Source organism: Nicotiana attenuata, chromosome 12 (genome assembly GCF_001879085.1).
Source record: "Nicotiana attenuata strain UT chromosome 12, NIATTr2, whole genome shotgun sequence".
In the NCBI taxonomy this organism is placed as follows: Eukaryota; Viridiplantae; Streptophyta; class Magnoliopsida; order Solanales; family Solanaceae; genus Nicotiana; species Nicotiana attenuata.
In genome coordinates, this window is record NC_032000.1 from 52,408,028 (window position 1) to 52,428,218 (window position 20,191).

The 20,191-nt window shown below is 35.0% G+C and overlaps 1 protein-coding gene and 1 pseudogene across 1 annotated transcript; one reads left to right on the forward strand and one right to left on the reverse strand.

Moving 5' to 3' along the window:
- LOC109235780 (DNA (cytosine-5)-methyltransferase CMT3-like) lies at positions 7,782-16,855 on the forward strand. Its single transcript, XM_019402030.1, has 21 exons — positions 7,782-8,379; positions 10,388-10,425; positions 10,526-10,622; positions 12,307-12,414; positions 12,499-12,618; positions 12,700-12,799; positions 12,903-13,072; positions 13,189-13,254; positions 13,336-13,596; positions 13,783-13,841; positions 13,930-13,996; positions 14,127-14,456; positions 14,562-14,630; positions 14,713-14,799; positions 14,933-15,020; positions 15,288-15,376; positions 15,462-15,566; positions 15,639-15,682; positions 15,789-15,858; positions 15,951-16,054; positions 16,434-16,855. The coding sequence occupies exons 1-21, from the start codon at positions 7,906-7,908 to the stop codon at positions 16,588-16,590; spliced, it is 2,703 nt and encodes a 900-aa protein (XP_019257575.1). The 5' UTR covers positions 7,782-7,905; the 3' UTR covers positions 16,591-16,855.
- On the reverse strand, positions 18,471-19,419 carry LOC109236278 (annotated as a pseudogene).

Here is a 20,191-nt window from a genome sequence, read left to right on the forward strand (position 1 = left end):
TTTTTTTTAATTAATTTAATTAATTAATTAAATATTTGAAAAGAATTTTATCCAAAAAGATTAATCAATCAATCTTTTCCGAATCCGAAGCCGAATCCGAAGCCGAAGCCGAAGCCGAAGCCGAAGCCGAGCCGAGCCGAGCGAGCGAGCGACGGCGCGAGGCTTGCCTTCTTCTTAGCTCTTTAAGAGTTAAAAGATGAGCTTCTCTATATAAACACCAAGACTTTCTTTCTTTCTACCAATGAGGGACAAAGTGCATTAGTAAACTCATTCAAAATTTCACTTCCCTCCATTTCTTTTCCCACCATTTTCCATTCACCCTTCTTTTGTTATTAAACAAAATCTAACAATCCCCCACATGAATGGGGAATGGCTATAAACTTAAAGGAATGCACGGACGTGTATGTGTTTTACAAGCAAGAATTGATTGCCTCTGGATAAGTAGGTTTCCCTTTGAACTTTCCGTAGTGAACTTATATCGGATATACTCGGTCAATCGGTAGATTTGATATCTTTGAACCGTCGAGCTTTGTTGTACCTAGACAACATAAGTCACACAGTCAATCCTTAACCATCTATGGTTCTCACGGTTGTGTTCGTTTCAGCCATGAACACCGTCTGGTTTCATGAGTGCTTAGAGAATGGGCCTTTACTTTCATTCTCCTTGAAGCGGCTTACACTTCACACTCACATAGCTGATTCCTAAACGTGTAATCTTAAAGACACACTATCTGGTCATATCCTGCCAGACTTAGCAAATCATTAAAAAGCTTTAAGCTTTATTGACTCATCAAAAAGCCTTAATGCTTTACCTTGTATTTGAACATTATCTTCATCACGAGAATGGGTTGAGTTAGTTGAAAATGTTGAACTGTCATTCATAACTTTGTTTGATCTCTTTGAACCTAGCTCTTGGGATCTCCAGTCTGCTAGGTAGAGTTACCGTCATGATGACTTGTCCTAGACCTTTAACCCCATTGCCTTTGATGATCTTTCAACCGCCTCTCTAGATAGGCCTTTTGTAAGTGGATCCGACACGTTATCTCTTGACTTTACGTAGTCAATTGTGATAATACCACTAGAGAGTAGTTGTCTAACGGTATTGTGTCTCCGTCGAATATGACAAGATTTCCCGTTATACATAACGCTCCCTGCCCTACCTATTGCCGCTTAACTATCACAATGTATACATATAGGTGCCAAAGGTTTGGGCCAAAATGGAATATCTTCCAAGAAATTCCGGAGCCATTCAGTTTCTTCACCGGCCTTATCTAAAGCTATGAATTCAGATTCCATTGTAGAACGGGCGATGCACGTTTGTTTGGATGATTTCCAAGATACTGATCCACCCCTAATTGTGAAAACATATCCACTCGTGGATTTAACTTCAGATGATCCAGTGATCCAATTTGCATCACTATATCCCTCGATCACAGAAGGATATTTGTTATAATGCAAAGCATAATTTTTGGTATGTTTCAGATACCCCAAAACTCGTTTCATTGCCATCCAATGTATTTGATTGGGATTACTTGTAAACCGACTCAGTTTGCTAATAGCACATGCTATATTTGGTCGCGTACAATTCATGATATACATCAAACTTCCCAATAATCTTGCATAGTCCAGTTGTGAGTCACTTTCACCTTCATTCTTTTGAAGTGCACAGCTCACATCAATTGGAGTCTTGGCAATTTTGAAATCTAAATACTTGAACTTGTCAAGTACCTTTTCAATGTAGTGAGACTGTGATAATGCTAGACCTTGTGGAGTCTTGCGAATTCTGATTCCTAAGATCACATCAGCAACTCCTAAGTCTTTCATGTCGAATTTGCTAGCCAACATGCGTTTTGTAGCATTTATATCAGTCATACTTTTGCTCATTATCAACATGTCATCAACATATAAACAAACAATGACTTCATGACCTGGAGTGTTTTTAATGTAAACACATTTGTCACACTCGTTGATTTTAAATCCATTTGCCAATATTGTTTGGTCAAATTTTGCATGCCATTGTTTGGGTGCTTGTTTAAGTCCATAAAATGACTTAACAAGTTTGCAAACTTTCTTTTCTTTACCAGGAACCACAGAACCCTCAGGTTGTTCCATGTAAATCTCTTCCTCCGATTCTCCATTTAAGAAAGCCGTTTTAACATCCATTTGATGGATTTCAAGACCATACACGACCGCTAGTGCCACTAACACCCTAATAGATGTTATCCTTGTTACTGGCGAGTAAGTGTCAAAGTAATCAAGGCCTTCCTTTTGTCTATAACCTTTGACAACAAGTATTGCCTTATATTTGTCAATAGTGCCATCAGCTTTAATTTTTCGTTTAAACATCCATTTCGAACCTAAAGGCTTATTTTCTGGAGGAAGATCAACCAATTCCCATGTATGGTTATCCAAAATTGATTGAATCTCACTATTGACTGCCTCTTTCCAAAATGCTGAATCAAAAGACGACATAGCTGCTTTAAAAGTTTGAGGCTCATTTTCAAGCAAGAATGTCACAAAATCTGGTCCAAATGAAGTAGATGTTCTTTGACGTTTGCTACGCCTTGGATCTTCTATACTTGGCGTATTTTCCTTTGGTTCTTCCCGAGGTCGTTTAGATCTTTCACTTAACGACTCGCTTTCAGTTTTATACGGATAGATGCTTTCAAAGAATTCATCATTATCTGATTCCATTATGTATTAACATGAATCTCGAGACTATCAGATTTATGAACCAAAAACCGACATGCTTTACTATTTGTAGCATATCCAGTGAAAACGCAATCTACTATTTTTGGTCCAATTTTAACCCTTTTAGGTAAATGAACCCGTACCTTTGCTAGACACTCCCACACTTTGAAATATTTCAAGTTGGGTTTTCTTCATTTCCATTTTTCATATGGAATAGATTGCGTTTTGCTGTGGGGTACTCTGTTGAGTATTCGGTTAGCCGTAAGGATAGCTTCCCTCCACAAACTATGCGGTAATCCGAAACTTATTAATAAAGAATTCATCATTTCTTTTAATGTCCGATTTTTCCTTTTTCGCAATTTCGTTGGATTGAGGTGTGTAAGGTGCAGTAGTTTGATGGATAATTTCATATTCCCAACATATTTCTGCAAACGGAGATTCATATTCTCCACCTCTATTATGTTGTTGAGCTAACCACAAGAATTGTTGTTTGTGTCATTATATAGCCAGAATTAATAAATGGTCAAGTTTTTAATCTTCAAACCAATCTGACACATTCATAATTAATAAACAGTGAAGTTTTTAATCTTCAAACCGAGTAACATCTGATACAACTAAATCTAATAAACGGTGAAGTTTTTATGTTCTTCAAATCGTTTTCTGAATTTTAATACTCTGATGAAGTTTTTATATCTTCAAATCAGAATAATAAAATTCCGACAGAATACAGAATATAATTAATAATTTTCTTAAGATTGTTATCGATCTGTTTTTCTGTAAATATATTAAATAATAATCTTTCTGAAAACAGAAACAGAAAGTTAGTAGAAATTAAATTCCGAAAACAGTAAACTTCTTCAAAATAAATTCTGAAAAAAATGTTGTAGGAACAAATCGAGCCCACTGAATACACAGTGTGTCCTTAAGAAAATTATTCCCCTCAAGTACCCAAGGTTCTGGAATATATCCTCCCAGGATAGAACGATTTAACTCACCAGTGTATCGGTACCTAAAACTCTGGTGATCGGCGAACCACTCGATGGTCGTACAACACACTGAATATTTTTGTGCAGAAGAAGAAGAAGAAGATTCAGAAAATTTCGTAAGTAAATATTTTGGGATTTGAAGGTCTATTTATAGCCAACTTGGTGATGTTTCTGAAGAGGTTTTGCAACCTTTCAGAACAGTCATGGCTGTTGGGTTTCTGAAGAGGTTTGCAACCTTTCAGAACAGTCATGGCTGTTGGAACAGGTGTGATTTAATTAATTAATTAAATATTTGAATTTTTTTTTGTCCAAAAAGATTAATCAATTAATCTTTTCCGAAGCCGAAGCCGAGCCGAGCGAGCGACGACGACGGCGCGAGGCTTGCCTTCTTCTTAGCTCTTTAAGAGTTAAAAGATGAGCTTCTCTATATAAACACCAAGACTTTCTTTCTTTCTACCAATGAGGGACAAAGTGCATTAGTGAACTCATTCAAAATTTCACTTCCCTCCATTTCTTTTCCCACCATTTTTCATTCACCCTTCTTTTGTTATTAAACAAAATCCAACATATCTAAATTTGATTATGAAACATTTCACATGATGTCATCCAATATTTGATTGTAGGAATACTACTTATGGTTAGATGTCGAGTATAAGGACCCGTTTGGTTATAGATTTTGCTAAAATATATTTGAATTTTTTTTAGCAAATACATGTTTGGCCATAGATTTTATCTATATTTTGGCAAAAGTCCAAATCCTAAAACCAACCCAAGAGCTGATTTTGGCCAAAAATATCACTATTATATTTTTAAAAAATTGGCCCAAACTTTTGTATTTTATAAAAAAAAGCCCACCATTTATTATTATGTAATAATGCTGCTTCGTCTTCTCGGTCATCTAATAGTGTATTATGTAGTTCATTATAAAAATAATAATTTTGTACAAAATTTACTTATGTTCAGGACTATAGTTTGTGATAATATATTGAATGTTATTGATAAAGGTACTGTTGGGTATTTGTGATAGTTTCTAGAACTTGTGGATATAAGTCATATTTCATATTTTTTTCAAAAAAAGAAAAATAAAAAAGAAGTGAAATATGTTTTGAAAACTTATGTGCAAATACATTTTCATCTTCAAACCAAACTTCACATAAATTAGATTTTTTAAAAATAAATTTGAGAATCTATTGGTCAAACGGTAGCTAATTATTCACCATCTTATACATAACTTAACATTTTCAATACATTATAAGGAGTTCCTCCTCTAAATTAGCATGTTTTTTAAATTAATAATGAATAAGGTATTTTCGAAAAGATTTCCTCTCCTTTTATAGAAACATTTCAAAATGTATTGCCTATTTCAATTTGCAATAAAAATAAAATGCATGAACATAATTATTCACCATGTTATAAATAAACTTAATATTTCTAGATAAGGAGTACCTCTTCTAAATTAGCAAAATTAACAATGAATAAAGTACTTTTTTCACAATTTCCTCCCTTCAAACGGAAACATTTTAAAGTGTAATATTTATTTCAATTTGTAATAAATATAAAACATATAAACAAAAATAAAAATTACTTCACTACTTACTAAGTGGGCGTTTGGACAAAAGAATTGTAAAATTCTGAAAAAAAATTGAAGTGAAAATAGTAATTAAAAATAAGAGTTGTGGTTGGACATGAATATAATTTTGGATTGTTTTTATATTTTTCTGAGTGATCTGAGTGAAAATTTTGAAAAATAATTTTTTTTGAGTTTTTAAAATTTTTAAAAAAATTTAAAATTTATGCTCAGGTGAAAATTAAAGATTTTATTACAAAACGCTGATTTCATAAAAAAGTAAAAAAAAAATTCATGGTCAAATGGGCTCTAAACAAATTTTTTAGAGGTTTTTTCCTTCCTATACCATATATGAAACCTTATTACCAAAAATGTGCATAATTTCTAAATTTCCCGCCCAGTCCACATTATTTCTACAGTTTTTGTACCAATCATTAAGAGCTAATTAATAGTAGTTGTATCTTCCTATTTTTGCGAGCTAAATTTTAGGAGCAGAATATTCTGAACAGATTTGGCGTGAATAAGGTCATATTGTATCACGAAAATCGCTCATCTTCAATTTTAAACAAATTCTTGTCTTCAACAAACTACGAACAACTTCAACAAACTGAATTCAAATTGTAGAATTCAAATCTTCGAGATTCAACAACTCAAAATTGTTATATTCTATTCTTCGTCGTTTTCAGAAATCAAATTGGCGATCATATATCTATTCTTCATCTTTTTTTTTTCTCTCAATCTAGAAATCCAAAAAAAAAACGAAAAAATTTAGAATGATATGGGGGTTCGTGTGTATATGGAGACCAAAAAGGAGAATAAAAACTTAGGTTCATATCTGTTATGTATAAGTGTACGAGAGTTCAATATGGAATTGGCAATCACCAACGATAACACAAGTGCAGGTTTGTATAGTTCGAAATTGCATAGAATTATGGTTTTACGGTATTACCTACAAAATTACTACATTTGCCTACAATGAAACTACAAAGCAGTTTAATGAAAGAATAAAGCAATGTTATTTTCAAAATTATCTACAAAGTTACTACATTTATACGTCAAAATAAACTACAATCTATGATTAGAAATTGTTGATTTCAAAATGTCTGACATCCTAAAATGGATGACTACAAAAATTTTATTATATCTACAAATTATCTACAATTGAAATGGGAATTGGGATATTAAAATTCAATGTATCCAGTTTGTAGATATTTTGTAGATAAATTGTAGATTATTTGTATTCTGATTGTAGATGCATTGTTTTCTGTTTTCACAAATCCAAAACGATTAAAACTTCTACAAAATCTTATGAAAAAAACAGTCTACAATTTATCTACAATTTCTGCAATATGTCCTTACCATCAGCAATACGACCAATATAGGCTTGAGATCCTCATATGTAACAACAGGCATGATTTTTTTGAAGGTCTCATAGTCAGTTTTACCATTTAGGCCATGCCTTTGCAAATACTCAACTCCAGCATTACGAGAAAGTATCTCATTTAGAACCTTTTTTTGAACTTCATCTGCATTAGTAGTAATGTTTTCAAAGAATTGAAAAAGCTTTTTGTTGTTTTCATCAAAACTACCATAATCTGACAAGGCAGAAGGAGCCTCTGGCATGGTTTCGGAAGTAATCGATGTTTCCGAACTTCTCTTTCACTCGCTTGACATTTAGTTCCGATGAATACGCAGAACTGTTTGCTCATTTTCCCATTGTAAACACAAGGTCCAATGTCAAAAAGAGGAAGTAATCGATATATCTAGAGAGAATCTGGAGAGAAGAGGGAGAAAGGAGAGAAAGGAGTAAAGATATATGGATACATTTAATTAATGATATATGGATAACTTTAATTAAGGAGTAAAAACTGCCTATTAATTAGACCCTTAATTAAGTATGGTATTGGTAATTTGGTATACTAATAGCCTGTTTGGCCAAACTTCTTTTTGGCTAAAAGTGCTTTTTTTTGTGGCCAAAAGTACTTTTTTTTGGCCAAAAGCACTTTTGGCCAAAAATTCAGGTGTTTGGCCAAGCTTTTGGAAGGAAAAAAAGTGCTTTTGAGGAGAAGGAGAAGCAATTTTGGAGAAGCAGAAAAAAGTAGCTTCTCTCAAAAAGCACTTTTTTGAGAAGCACTTTTGAGAAAAATACACTTAGAAGCAGTTTTTTAAAGCTTGGCCAAACACTAATTGCTGCTCAGAAGTGCTTTTCAAACTAATTAGCCAAACACAAACTGCTTCTCACCAAAAGTACTTTTGAGGAAAACACTTTTGAAAAAAAACACTTCTCGAAATAAGCTGATTTTTGCAGCTTGGCCAAACGGGCTATAAGTGTAATTAAATCAAACCTTAAACATTGAGGGTAATAAGGTTTCCTACGTGGCATAGGAATGTAAAAATTCCAATTTTTTATCTCCAACTTTCAATTCGGAACTCAGGCCATATTTCAAATTCACTTTCGAAAATGCCCAATAATTCCGCCAGTCCCGCCATTTTCCCTCTTCCCACTACTTTTCAAAATTTACCCCCAGTCCCAAAAAAAGCTTAAAAGCCAAAATCAACTCTCTGTCCTTCCTCACTCTCTCCACTCTCCGCCACTGTACCCACAGCGCCGCCGCTGTGACCTAACCTACTGCTTTTCTTCAAATATCCTTTTATTTACTTATGCCGAGCAAACGTAAAGCTACTTCTCCGGCGTCAAAGCCGGAATCTTCATCGGCGAGCAGGAAATCGAAGAGACTCGCAACAAAGCCAGATCCAGTAGTAGCTCCACCAGCTGATAGTGATTTTGAAGAGTCGGAACCTGTTTTGTCATCAAAGAAGAAATCTACGAGACGGACAACTGAAAAAGAAGCAGTAGATTCTCAATCGAAGAGACGAGCTGTTGAAAATTCAGGTCCTTTTGTAGCTGAAAAGGCTGAGCCAGATCCAGACCCAGAGGTGGAGGATTGTGCAGTGGAGAGTGATTTTGTGGAAGAGGTGGATGAGACGGAGCACGGGACTTTGAAGAAGAGCTTAGCGGTTTCGCCTTCGAAAAGGAAGCCGAAGAGAGGTGAGAAAGTAAAGGATGAAGAGTGTGTACTTTCCGGTGAATCTGTTCCAGATGCAGAAGCTCGTCAAAGGTGGCCTCATCGCTATGTAAGAAACGTTTTTTAAAAAAAGTTTTTAATCTGTTTTTACTTTGAAATATATTCTTTTAGCTGCTAAACTGTTGAATATCTTTGAATTCAGAGGGTTGCGTGTTATGTTAACTTGTTTGTCGCCAAGGATACTTTTTAGATGCTCAAATAGACAAAAGGATAATGGAAAAAGCTAAGCTATTGATGCACTTGCTTGAATTTTCTGTAGTTTTTTGAAAACCTGAATTCCTTCAAGTTAACAGGAGCTCTTTCTTGCAGGGCTTGCTCTTGCTTATTTGGGCTCTGTAGCATAAGATTTCCTCCATCTATTTCAATTTATGTTATCCTTATCACAGGAAGAGTCAATTTGATAATTTTAAAGCTAAATTAGATAACATTATCTAAATATTTTATAGCTAAAATTTAGTTATTCTAAAACTATTTAAAAAGCATTATAAGTTGCAATTCTTTTCACCTAATATGATGAAAAATTCATTTTTAAATGATGGTCAAAGCATACAAAGTTCGAATCTCGAAAAACTAAAAGTGTCACATAAATTAAAATAGATAGAGTATGTATGTTCTAGTAGTTTTGTATCGTACATATGAAATTGTGGTTCTTAAAGTTGATTGGAGTTCTGGTATTTCAAAATGCTTGTATTTGGATGACACCTTTGAAGTTTCTGAAGAAATATAATCATCTTGTTTATTTCTTGTCCAAATTAATATAAATACATATGTATCATCTTATATTTTGGTCCTTTATCTATTATTATTGTTGTTATTATTATTATTATTATTATTTTATTCGTTTCAATTTATGTTACATAGTTTGACTTGTCATATGTAGTTATTTTGGTCAAGTTTTTTGTTGGGCCAAAAGTGTTTTTGGGGCCAAAAAATTGAGTTGTTTGGTCAATCTTTTGAAAAGAAAAAGGTGCTTTTGAGTAGAAACAAACTTAGTTTTTGGGATGAGAAAAAAAGTAGCTTCTCCCTTAAAGTAATTTTCTTAGAAGTACTTTTGATAAAAATACACTTTATAGAAGCAATTTTCTAAAGCATGTCCAAACACTAATTACATTTCAAAAGTGTTTTTCAAATTAATTAGCCAACCACAAATTGTTTCTCACGAAAAGTATTTTTTTTAATAAGTACTTTTGATAAAAACACTTCTCAAAATAAGCTTAATTTAGAAGCTTGGCCAAACATGCTAATAGTTTAAGAAAAAAAAAGATACTTGAACTTAATGGTCTTAAAAGCTTAAATGCTAACATTACCTGTAAAAGCTTTTCATCAAGAGATAAAATGGATAAAATAACAAGTATAAAGTTAAATTCTTTCCAAATATAGTGGTTTTTTATTTGGTAAGATGTTAGTATCAATGTTATCCAAGGCACTCTTAAAGCGCGCCCAAGCCATGAATTGATGCTCAAAACACATTGAGCACCTCACCTCGTTTAGCGGGCGTTTTCTTGTTATCATCAAAGCTAAGGTATACTTTTCCTTGCCAATGAGTGTAATCTTGAAGAAGCCACACTAAATAATTGATATTTCCCTTTATTGTAAATTTTCTTCAATTTTCTCAGTCCCGTATATTTGATATTCGTGCTTATAGATATCTCTCTTTTGTTACTACTTATTTACCATTTAGTTGAATAAGTAGATAGAATGTGTACGCTTTATATCTCAAACCAGAAACAGTATATGTAAAGTCGATTTAATACTGTTGAAATACTCACACTGTTGTTTGATTGGGTTCAGTGTATGAGAGAAATACTTTTGGCCCTTACCAAAGGTATTCATGGAACTTGTGGTTCTAAACTTGTTGTGACATGCCTATAGTATGCGAGCATTCACTAAAAGTAAAATGAAAAGTTTGATCGATTTTAAATATAAAAAGTGCCATTCTTTTGAAATAAATTAAAAGATAAAGATATATAAAATGAAACAAAGAGTGTAGCTCCAAAAATGTTAGTGTTTGTTTTATTTTTACATGCTTAACTGTTTTTTGGTTGTTTTGAAAACAGAATAAGGGGACAGCAAATGGTACTAAGAGCTTAAATGGGTAAGTTTTGCACAACTGTCCATGACAATATTGTTTTTGGCTCATAATAATTTTGTTTATTTTGATCGGTGTATGTGATATTGTTACTTTCATGTTACAGTCAAGATGATGACCAGCAACTTCAAGCTAAGTGCCATTTTACTCAAGCGTCAGTTGATGGTCAGATTTATTATCTTGAGGATGATGCACATGTGAAGGTAAAATATTGTATTGAAAAGTAACCTTGGTCTATGTTTATGTGAATCCTTCGTTGTGTTGTTTTACCTGTTTCGAAAGGGTTTGATAAGAATGTGTATTTTTTGTGGAGCCCTATTGAATTTTGTGACTATTTATTTGAAAGCTTAAACTTTTTGAGTAATTTCACATTTTATGTACTCATATTATCAACATGTCTTCTCATGTACACACTTAATTTGAGGTAATTTTATGATTTTTTTATAATGACTTATTGTGGGACTTGAACTTCCAACTCTTGTATGCTTTAATATCACGTTGAACAGTGTGATCACTTATTTTAAATCTAAAATTGCTAAGAGAACATACTTATTTGTTTACTCAATTATGGTTTCAACAATAAATATTAGTAGAAAAGAACTTGACATACCCCATGAGATATGTGCTCTTACACGAATTCCTAGACCTTGGTTACTTGATCTATCGAGCCTGTTCTTTTGATTACACTTTTTCTATTTTCATTTCTAGTAGTTCTAAAGTTATAACTATACCTTTTTTTCTTCTGTTTTTTTTTTTTAAAAGCTTTTGTCCTAGGTCTGAGTGGAATTTAGTACTCCCCTGTTCCAGTTTATGTGAACCTATTTTCTTTTTGATTGGTTCCAAAAAGAATAAACCTTTCTAAATTTGGAAATAATTTAGCTTAAACTTACAATTCTACCCTTAACGAGAAGTTTTTATAACCACACAAATACTCTGAGCCACTTTTTGAGTTGTTTAGGACCAAAAATTCCAAAAGTCTTCATTTTTTCTTAAACTCTCTGCCTAGTCAAACAGATTCACATAAATTGGAATGGATGTAGTATATAGGTTCGCACAAGATATACTTTAATGATAGTTGAAATGTATGAAAGTGAGGTAGTTTTCTCAGAGGCATCAAGACAAAGCAATTTGGTATACATTTATGCCGAATCAAAAGATTTAAAGAGTAGAAAAATTTATATGTTAGGGGATAATGATATAAAGGTATAGATTAGCTTTGTTGGTGTGGTTAAAAAAATAATTAACTGTGTTAATACTATCTTTAATTTACATCTGCACATTTGTGCTGATTGTGTTACTTCGATACATCTGATAAATTCTATAGCCTATCTATCAATTTTTTTTTATTTGGAGGTTGAAATAGTTTTCATCGGACAATTGAATTATGCCTAAACTATTTTCTGAAAAGATAAAACAAGATACGCTTTTACTTAGCTAGTGGCAGGTGCTCCTTTCCCAATATATTCGGTTGTGTTTGACTGACACAAAATTTAAAATTTTTTCGAAAATTGTAATCTTAAATAAGCTATAAATAATCATGTGACTGATTGTAAGAATCTTAACGAGATGATTTACATTCACATAATTGGAAGAATTAAAATAGTATTAGTACTTGAAAGTTAAAAAAAGATTGTTTAGATTACTTATTAAAAAAAAAGAAAGAAAAGAAAGCAGAAAAGAAAGAATGCTTAGGTCTATACTTGGCGCTGTTTGTCTGTGTTGCATTTGACCTCTCAATTTCTCCGTGGAACCTGCTTGTTTAAACAGTGAAATTATGGGATTACTGCTTTGTTTTTAGCCCGGTTGATTGCTAGTTTTAGTTTATTATGATACATATGGCCATACAATCATGTATTGACTTATTATCAATATTTCTCCTGTGACTAGGCTGCTGATGGTGAGGAGGATTACATTTGTAAGATTGTAGAATTCTTTGAAGCAGTTGATGGCATGCAGTATTTTACAGCACAATGGTTTTACAGAGCTAAGGATACTGTAAGAAATGCCAACTCTATCATATGAAAGGTTTCCTTGCCCTCTTTGTAATGCTATATGGTCTGACATCATTTTTCCTGTTAGGTTATTAAAAGCCATGATCAGTTCATTGACAAGAAGCGTGTATTCCTTTCTGAAATCAAGGATGATAACCCAATCGATTGCCTTGTGATTAAACTCAAGATTGTTCCTGTGCCTTCAAATGTATGTCTGTGTTACCTTATTGGTGGATACTTTGTCTTGGCATTGAGTGGTTGAACTAAAGAATGCTGAATGTTCCTGCAGGCAACTTTACAGTTCAAGGAAAATGCTAAATCAAATTGTGATTTCTACTATGACATGATGTACCTGCTGCCCTACTCATCTTTCTTGAGCTTGCCACCTGGTATTTCTTTTTTTGCTCTTTTACATAGCTGAATACAGCTCAGTTCCTTTCACATTAATATTCGAGTGTAAACTTGCATAACGGAGAGGGCAATTCTTTGTAGATTCTACAAGTCCAGTTAGTTCATCTTCGACTATATCAAGCGACACTGATGCTGGTGAGGTCAAAGAGCACAATCTGGAAAAAAAGCTCTTGGATCTGTATTCAGGATGTGGAGCAATGTCCACTGGGCTATGCCTTGGTGCTAATAGCAACGGCGTTAAACTTGTTACTGTATGTTCTTTCCTTCAGCTTGTTTGTTTTGTTCCAGCACATGGATTGAATTCTTGTTTCTTTATAAGACCATTTGTCCTGTTGTCTGTTTTGTTAAAATAAGTTCTTGGATGCAGAAATGGGCTGTTGACCTCAACCGCTTTGCCTGTGACAGTTTGAGATTGAACCACCCAGGGACTCAGGTAGAGATTTTTCGTTGGTATATAAATATGCCTCTATTTTCTTGTTGGCCTGTCAATGAAGAAAATGAATGCACTATTCAGGTGAGGAATGAGTATGCCAGTGACTTCTTATCACTTCTGAAGGAGTGGGTGCAGCTTTGTAGCTCTTGTTCCTTGGTAAAAAGCAATGTTCCCCCACACCCTCATTTAAAAGTAACAGATGAAGTTGAGGAAGATGAAAATGATGATGAAAGTGAAGATTCTGGAGATAATGAAGAAGGTGAAATTTTTGAGGTTGAAGAAATTTTAGAAGTTTGTTATGGGGATCCAAATGCAATTAAGAAACCCGGACTTTACTTCAAGGTACTTAACCATTGAGCTTGGAATCTTATTTTTAGTAGGTCACATTGTCAACCATAGTTTCTTTGGTAGAATATTTACAGAATTATTTTGTGGAAAAGCCGAAGTCTTCTGTTGTCAACTTTGTTTTGTTCTGCGTTTCTGACCCTTGTCATTGTTCTCAAGTTACTTTAATTACCTTGTATCTAGGTTCGCTGGCAAGGTTATGGCCCAGAGGAAGACACCTGGGAGCCAATAGATGGCTTAAGGTACATAGTACACTCTTGAAGCAGTCTATTCTGAAAATAACATATGTTTTTCTTAAATTCTTTCCAACTAGTTGACATATTGTTATAGTGAATGCCCGAAGAAAATAAGAGAGTTTGTGACCAAAGGCTTCAAAGCAAATCTTCTGCCGTTGCCTGTAAGCTTCATCACTCTCTTTCTAACTAGTTTTGGATTCCAAAATCTAGACCACTTCTAGGTTGTCAACTTGTTAATGATTTGTGATTCTGACTCGTATTGATTGCATTTTTCTGTTGATCTTTTCGTAGGGGGATGTGGATGTTATATGCGGTGGACCACCATGCCAAGGCATCAGTGGGTTCAACCGTTTTAGGAATAAAGAAAATCCACTGGGGGATCCAAAAAATCAACAGCTTGATGTCTTCATGGACATCGTGGATTTCTTGAAACCTAGGTTTGTACTAATGGAAAACGTGGTAGACCTTATCAAATTCTCCAACGGTTTCCTAGGGCGATATGCATTGGGCAGATTGGTAGGGATGAACTACCAAGCACGCATGGGTATGATGGCAGCTGGTGCTTACGGACTTCCACAGTTTCGCATGCGTGTCTTTATGTGGGGTGCACTTTCATCAGAGGTATTACTGATTTTGATGTTAAGTTATTTATTAGTTTTATCCATATGAAGTGCGGTGCATCAATCTACCAACCTCACTTTACTTAAATCTTGTCGCATTGTGCAGAAATTGCCACAATACCCTTTGCCCACACATAAAGTTATTGTGAGGGGTGTTATTCCCACAGAGTTTGAGGTAGGTTTTTGAATTTGTTATAATCCCATGAATGTTGTAGCATTTGCTATTTTACTAAATGTGCATCCATGTGCAAATGCAGTCAAACACAGTTGCGTTTGATGAAGGCCGGGAATTAGAGTTAAAGAAAGAACTTTTTCTTGGTGATGCACTTTCTGATCTTCCTTCGGTACGTAAGAGATATTAAGCTTTTTTTTTTTAAAAGCCACTTCTGATTACTGAACCATAAATTATGGTAGGATCATTTTAAACAACTGTAGCATCATTTTCCCTCTATTTTATGTGCAAGCTTTTCTTTTCAGGTGGAGAATAATGAGCAAAGAGATGAAATGGCTTACACTAATGAGCCCACGTCTGATTTCCAGCATTTTATAAGATTGGGGAGGGATGGTGAGTCCACATATTTTGCTTGTAGCTTAATGTAAATCTGTTCGTTCCATTTTTTTTGCATGTGTTACACCTCATAGTTTAACTGCTTGGTCCCCTGAGGGGTGTCAGTTAAAAGACCAATTCCATTTGAGAGGTTTCATGTACTAATTAAGGTTGGGCTGAAAGTGGGTTCTGCATTAATGAATGTTTTGCTAATGCAGTTCAGTCATTCAATTACATCAAACAGTGGTTTAACTGCTTTCAAATTTTGATTCTGCTATATCTTAGGGGCGCTGGGAAGTGTTCTATATGATCATCGTCCTCTGCAGTTGAATGATGATGATTATCAGCGTGTTTGTCAAATTCCCAAGCGGAAGGTATACAAATTGTTTCTGTCTGGCCATTTGTGGTACTTATGTGATGAGCTCCTCGTAGTGCTGAATTATTGACCTGTGGTTGTAGGGTGCAAACTTCAGAGACTTGCCTGGAGTTCGTGTTCGTTCTGATAATAAAGTTGAATGGGATCCAGATGTGGAGAGAGTAAAACTTCCTTCAGGGAAGCCTTTGGTATGATTTGATTCGAGTGATACAGTTATTTGTTGTTTGTTTTCTGGATCTTATGATGCTTAACATCAACAGGTTCCTGACTATGCTATGAGCTTTGTTGGTGGTAGTTCCACAAAGTAAGGATACACCTTTTTTCCTTCTTTCTTATTTGGTATTTTCTTTGCATTTGTATCTGCTTTTCCATAATATTTGTACTGATTTTCATCGTGTGAAATCATGCAGGCCATTTGGTCGTCTGTGGTGGGATGAAACTGTCCCAACAGTAGTGACGCGAGCCGAACCCCATAATCAGGTAGCTTTTTAACTTTCCCATCTTATCTCAAAGACTCAAACCATAGAATTTTGCGTTTTGTTTCATCCTGATGCCATTGTTATTCCTTCCAGACCATAATACATCCACAACAGAATAGAGTGCTTACAATTCGTGAACATGCAAGGCTCCATGGTTTCCCTGACTACTATAAATTGACAGGGCCAATCAAAGAAAGGTATCACTTTAACCCTGATGTAATGGATGGTTAAAGATCTGAGTTCTTTTTAATAGTTCTTTCAGTAATCCCATCCTATGCTCCATATCACCTATAACTCTAACATGTTTATATGCTCACTTGGAATACTATCTGGCTTGAGCTTAAATCAACACACGAATACGGAAACATGCCAGAGCCATAGGTTTCCTGACAGTATTAATGAGCTGCTGGCTATGGTGCTTCCTCTTTGGTTATACCAGCCTTTACTTTGGAATCTACAAATTATTGTCCAAAAGAAGCTGCTTATGAATGGAGATAGTAAACTAGTTCATTTGTACTTGAAACATCATTTTCCTAGCTTGTTGTGACATGCTTTCGGCTGTTTTATATTACTTAGGTACATCCAAGTAGGTAATGCAGTTGCTGTCCCAGTAGCCCGAGCTCTAGGCTATTCTTTGGCCATGGCGATGAAGGGATCTTCTGATGGAAAACCATTAATGTCATTGCCAGAAAACTTTCCTTCTCATGCGGAACAGATTGAAGTTTCTCAATGAAAGAAGTGAAATTACCTGCAACTACCAAATGGTGTTTCCCCCTTTAGGTAGATTATGGGGGCTGATTAATTATAGGGTGTTAGTTATCATTTATTTATTTGCATTCAGACATTGTTTCAAAAAGCCAATGCTTGCCAATGTTGAAGTTGGTGAAGGCATTGAGTTTATGTAACAACTATATGCAAGCATTGGTATCTTGTTCTATCTATTTGTTAGAAATTGTATTTCTAGCATTCAATTCAATGAAATATTTCAAGCTGTCATATGTGTGAAAGATTTTAAACTTAGGAGGAAAATTCAGGCACATTATGTTTCTCGTCACGTTTCAGCCAATTGCTTTGAGCCTTAGTTATTTAGCATCCATCATTTTCTATCTAAAAGGAAAATTTTATGATGATATTGTGTAAAGGAGTACCTACCCCAATAGCTAGAGTAATGGAGGCCTTATCACATTTTAGCAAAGTAATAGAGCTGGTGGCCAACATGGATAAGTCAAGTATATTTTTAGTTGGAGTGGATGATCAAATGAAGGAAACATTGGTGCAATAGACTGCTTTCATGCTAGGAACATTTCGTATAAGATTCCTGGGATTGCTCCTATCATCTAAGAAATGGAATGCGATGGAGCGTCACCAATTAATTAATAAGATCACTATTAGAATCAACACTGTCTACTCCAAACAATTGTCTTGTCTTGATCACAAGTAGTTACTACAGTCCTGTTCTTATTACACAGCTTTTGGGGATCAACGTTCATACTTGTTCAAAGTGTGTTCAAGGAGGTAGACAAAAAATGTAGAGAGTACTTATGGGGAAGGACTGAAGGCAAGAGGAAAATATCTCCTATATCCTGGAAAAAAGTTTGTTGTCCAAAGTTTGGTGGTTTAAACATCAAAGGGAGCAGATTGTGGAATGTTACATATGTTGGGAAGTAATAACAAAGAGGATTCACTAGGAGTGAAAAGGGTGCATGAGATTTATATGAGGAATAATAATGATATATGGAGTCACCAACTTCCACTGGCTGCAGTTGGTATTGGAAGAAGATTAACTCGTTAAAAGAGTTAATGCAAAACAGGTATCAACAAGGAAGTAATATCCTATTTGCTGATGCAGTTGGGGAAGGAAACTCAGAGCAGAAATACTACATTGGACAGGAGTTCAGATTCCGGAAGGTGATGTGCAGCAGACACTAAGCAGAATCAAGAACATACATTGGCATCAATTCAAAAAAGTGATTGTAGCAGCTCTTTGGAGTGCAGGAATATACCACATTTGGAAAGCTAGAAACTGAAAATTGCTTAGGGGATTTAATGTAAATATAGATATGGTAGTAGTATAGAAAAAGAAAGAGTTTATAGATAGAATAGAACTTGTCAGGATGTCAAAGAAAGCACCGTTGCTGTCATGGATTACTTCATAATCTTCTTGTATAGTTAGCTCTGTTGTTGTTGTTGTTGCTGTTGTAAGTAGTTCAATTTCGTCCAAACTCAAACAATTGGTCTAAAGTTCCTAGTAAACTTGTATGAACCCTTATTACATGTTGAACTTGAACTACATTACTTGAATTTCCATGACTGGGTATGAACTCGAACATTTCAATAGAGCTTAGATTCTTTGACTGCTACAATGACAATTTACATTATCAGGCTTTGTCCTATATGTTTATCCATTTCTCTAAACATAAATGAAAGGACTAGTACTTGTGGAAACTGTGAGAAAAATGCAAACCATGCAGTGGTGGATTGAAAATAAGAAACTTTTGGCAGACTCTCCTTAGAAGAAGATTTATACTATTAAAGACCTTATGGGATCAATTTACTATGACTACAAGCTAATGCAGAAATTGAACATAGAAGGTAGGCAAAAAGCCATTAACTTGAAGAAAAGTGATACTAATAAGAGATGTCTCAATTAAGTGCAAGACTAAAATCTGACTGAAAAGGTCCAGATCAATATAGAAGTCTACAAAGAAGGAATTAACTTCAATTATCTTGTTTTACTTCACCCTTTTCTTTTCGGCAGATGCGTTGAATCCTATGAAATCATCGGTCGTTTCAGCAGTGTTCTGCTTCTTTAAACCTTTCCTCCCACCAAAGCCAAACTTTGAGTTCTTGAATTCCCTGCTCTTCCGCTTTTTGTCTGGCCCTTTCGCCTTTCCTCCTGATCGATCTCCAGGAGACACACTAGGCCTCTTCTTATTTGATCTTTGAAATACTTTTTTCCGATCTCCATCAAAAGCCAAATCAAGATCGCCAACACTCTCTTTATCAAACCCGCTCTGCTGCCTTTGCTTCCTCCATTTCTTAACGACCTCAATCTCCTCCTTTTTCTGCTTAGCCCTTTCCTTTATCTTCTGTGCCTGAACTTCTTTTGCGAATTTCTTGTTCTCCCTCGCCTTCCTCCTCTCTTCAACATCCTCAATCTTCTTCATCTCTTTCAAGACTACGCCTTTGATTTCCTCCATGTGTGCATCAGACTTCACCATATCTGCAAAATAATCAGAGGGCCTCAGAAAAGGATGTCCCATAGAATGAAACATTAGATACGCTTGGCGGACACACTCCAATGCTTGCATGTATAAAGAGAGATCCCTGGCCAAATCATCGCTCACATCCACATCTTCTTGCTCCTCCCTATTGACATCAAGCTTGTGAATCCATCAGGCCAACTGATTTCTCTTAGCTTATCAAGCAAACCTTCCATATTGTATACGGCATTTTTTGAAGGTTCAGTCTATTTTGGAACTTCTTGGCCTTCTGATGATTCTGATTCTGATTCTGGCTTGGATTCCCCATGAGTAGCATTCATTTCCTCGTCCAACGTCATTTGTGTTCCACTCGCTTTATGATAACGATAACCTTAGTGGACAGAAAGATTGTAGGAGATATAAGAATGAAGCTTAGTCAGTTAATAACATTATGCAGTAAGAGATGCACAAAAATAGCATAAGCCTAGTGTTTTACTTAATTTTACGGTTGAAAATAATTGGAAAATTAAAAGTCACAAAAGTTGTATAATGTGAGAAGACAAAACACATCAAACCCAAAATATAATTTCTTTTTACCATTAAAAGAATTGGATCAGTTGAAAAGCAAATACTACTAATAACTAGTACTGTACTTTAAAAGTCACAGAACTATATGCAGTAGGAGAATACTCAACACCTCACAACAAAAAGGGCATAAAGGGCAGCCCGGTGCACTAAGCTCCTGTTATGCACGGGGTTCGGGGAAGGGCCGGACCACAAGGGTCTATTGTACGCAGCCTTACCCTGCATTTCTACAAGAAGCTGTTTCCACGGCTTGAACCCGTGACCTTCGCGCTAGTCACATGACAACAACTATACCAATTACGCCAAGCCTTCAACACCTCACAACACCAATATATAATTCCAAACATATGCATTTATCGGTAAAAGAGCTTGTCAACTGGGAAGCAAATACTAACTAGTAAAAGTTGCAAACTTCTTACAGTAGGACAACACACAAAATAACACTGCCAACAATAATTAAATACTCAGTGTAATCCCATACCGCAGACTTTATCCCTATCTTGTGAAGGTAGAGAAGTTGTTTATGATAGACCATCGGCTCAAGAA

Coding starts and splice junctions, on each gene's coding strand:
- LOC109235780 (XM_019402030.1), top strand. CDS start 7,906: ATGCCGAGCAAACGTAAAGCTACTTCTCCGGCGTCAAAGCCGGAATCT. Junction 14,800..14,932: donor CACTTTCTGATCTTCCTTCG/GTACGTAAGAGA, acceptor TTTTCTTTTCAG/GTGGAGAATAATGAGCAAAG. Junction 15,567..15,638: donor TTCCTTCAGGGAAGCCTTTG/GTATGATTTGAT, acceptor TAACATCAACAG/GTTCCTGACTATGCTATGAG.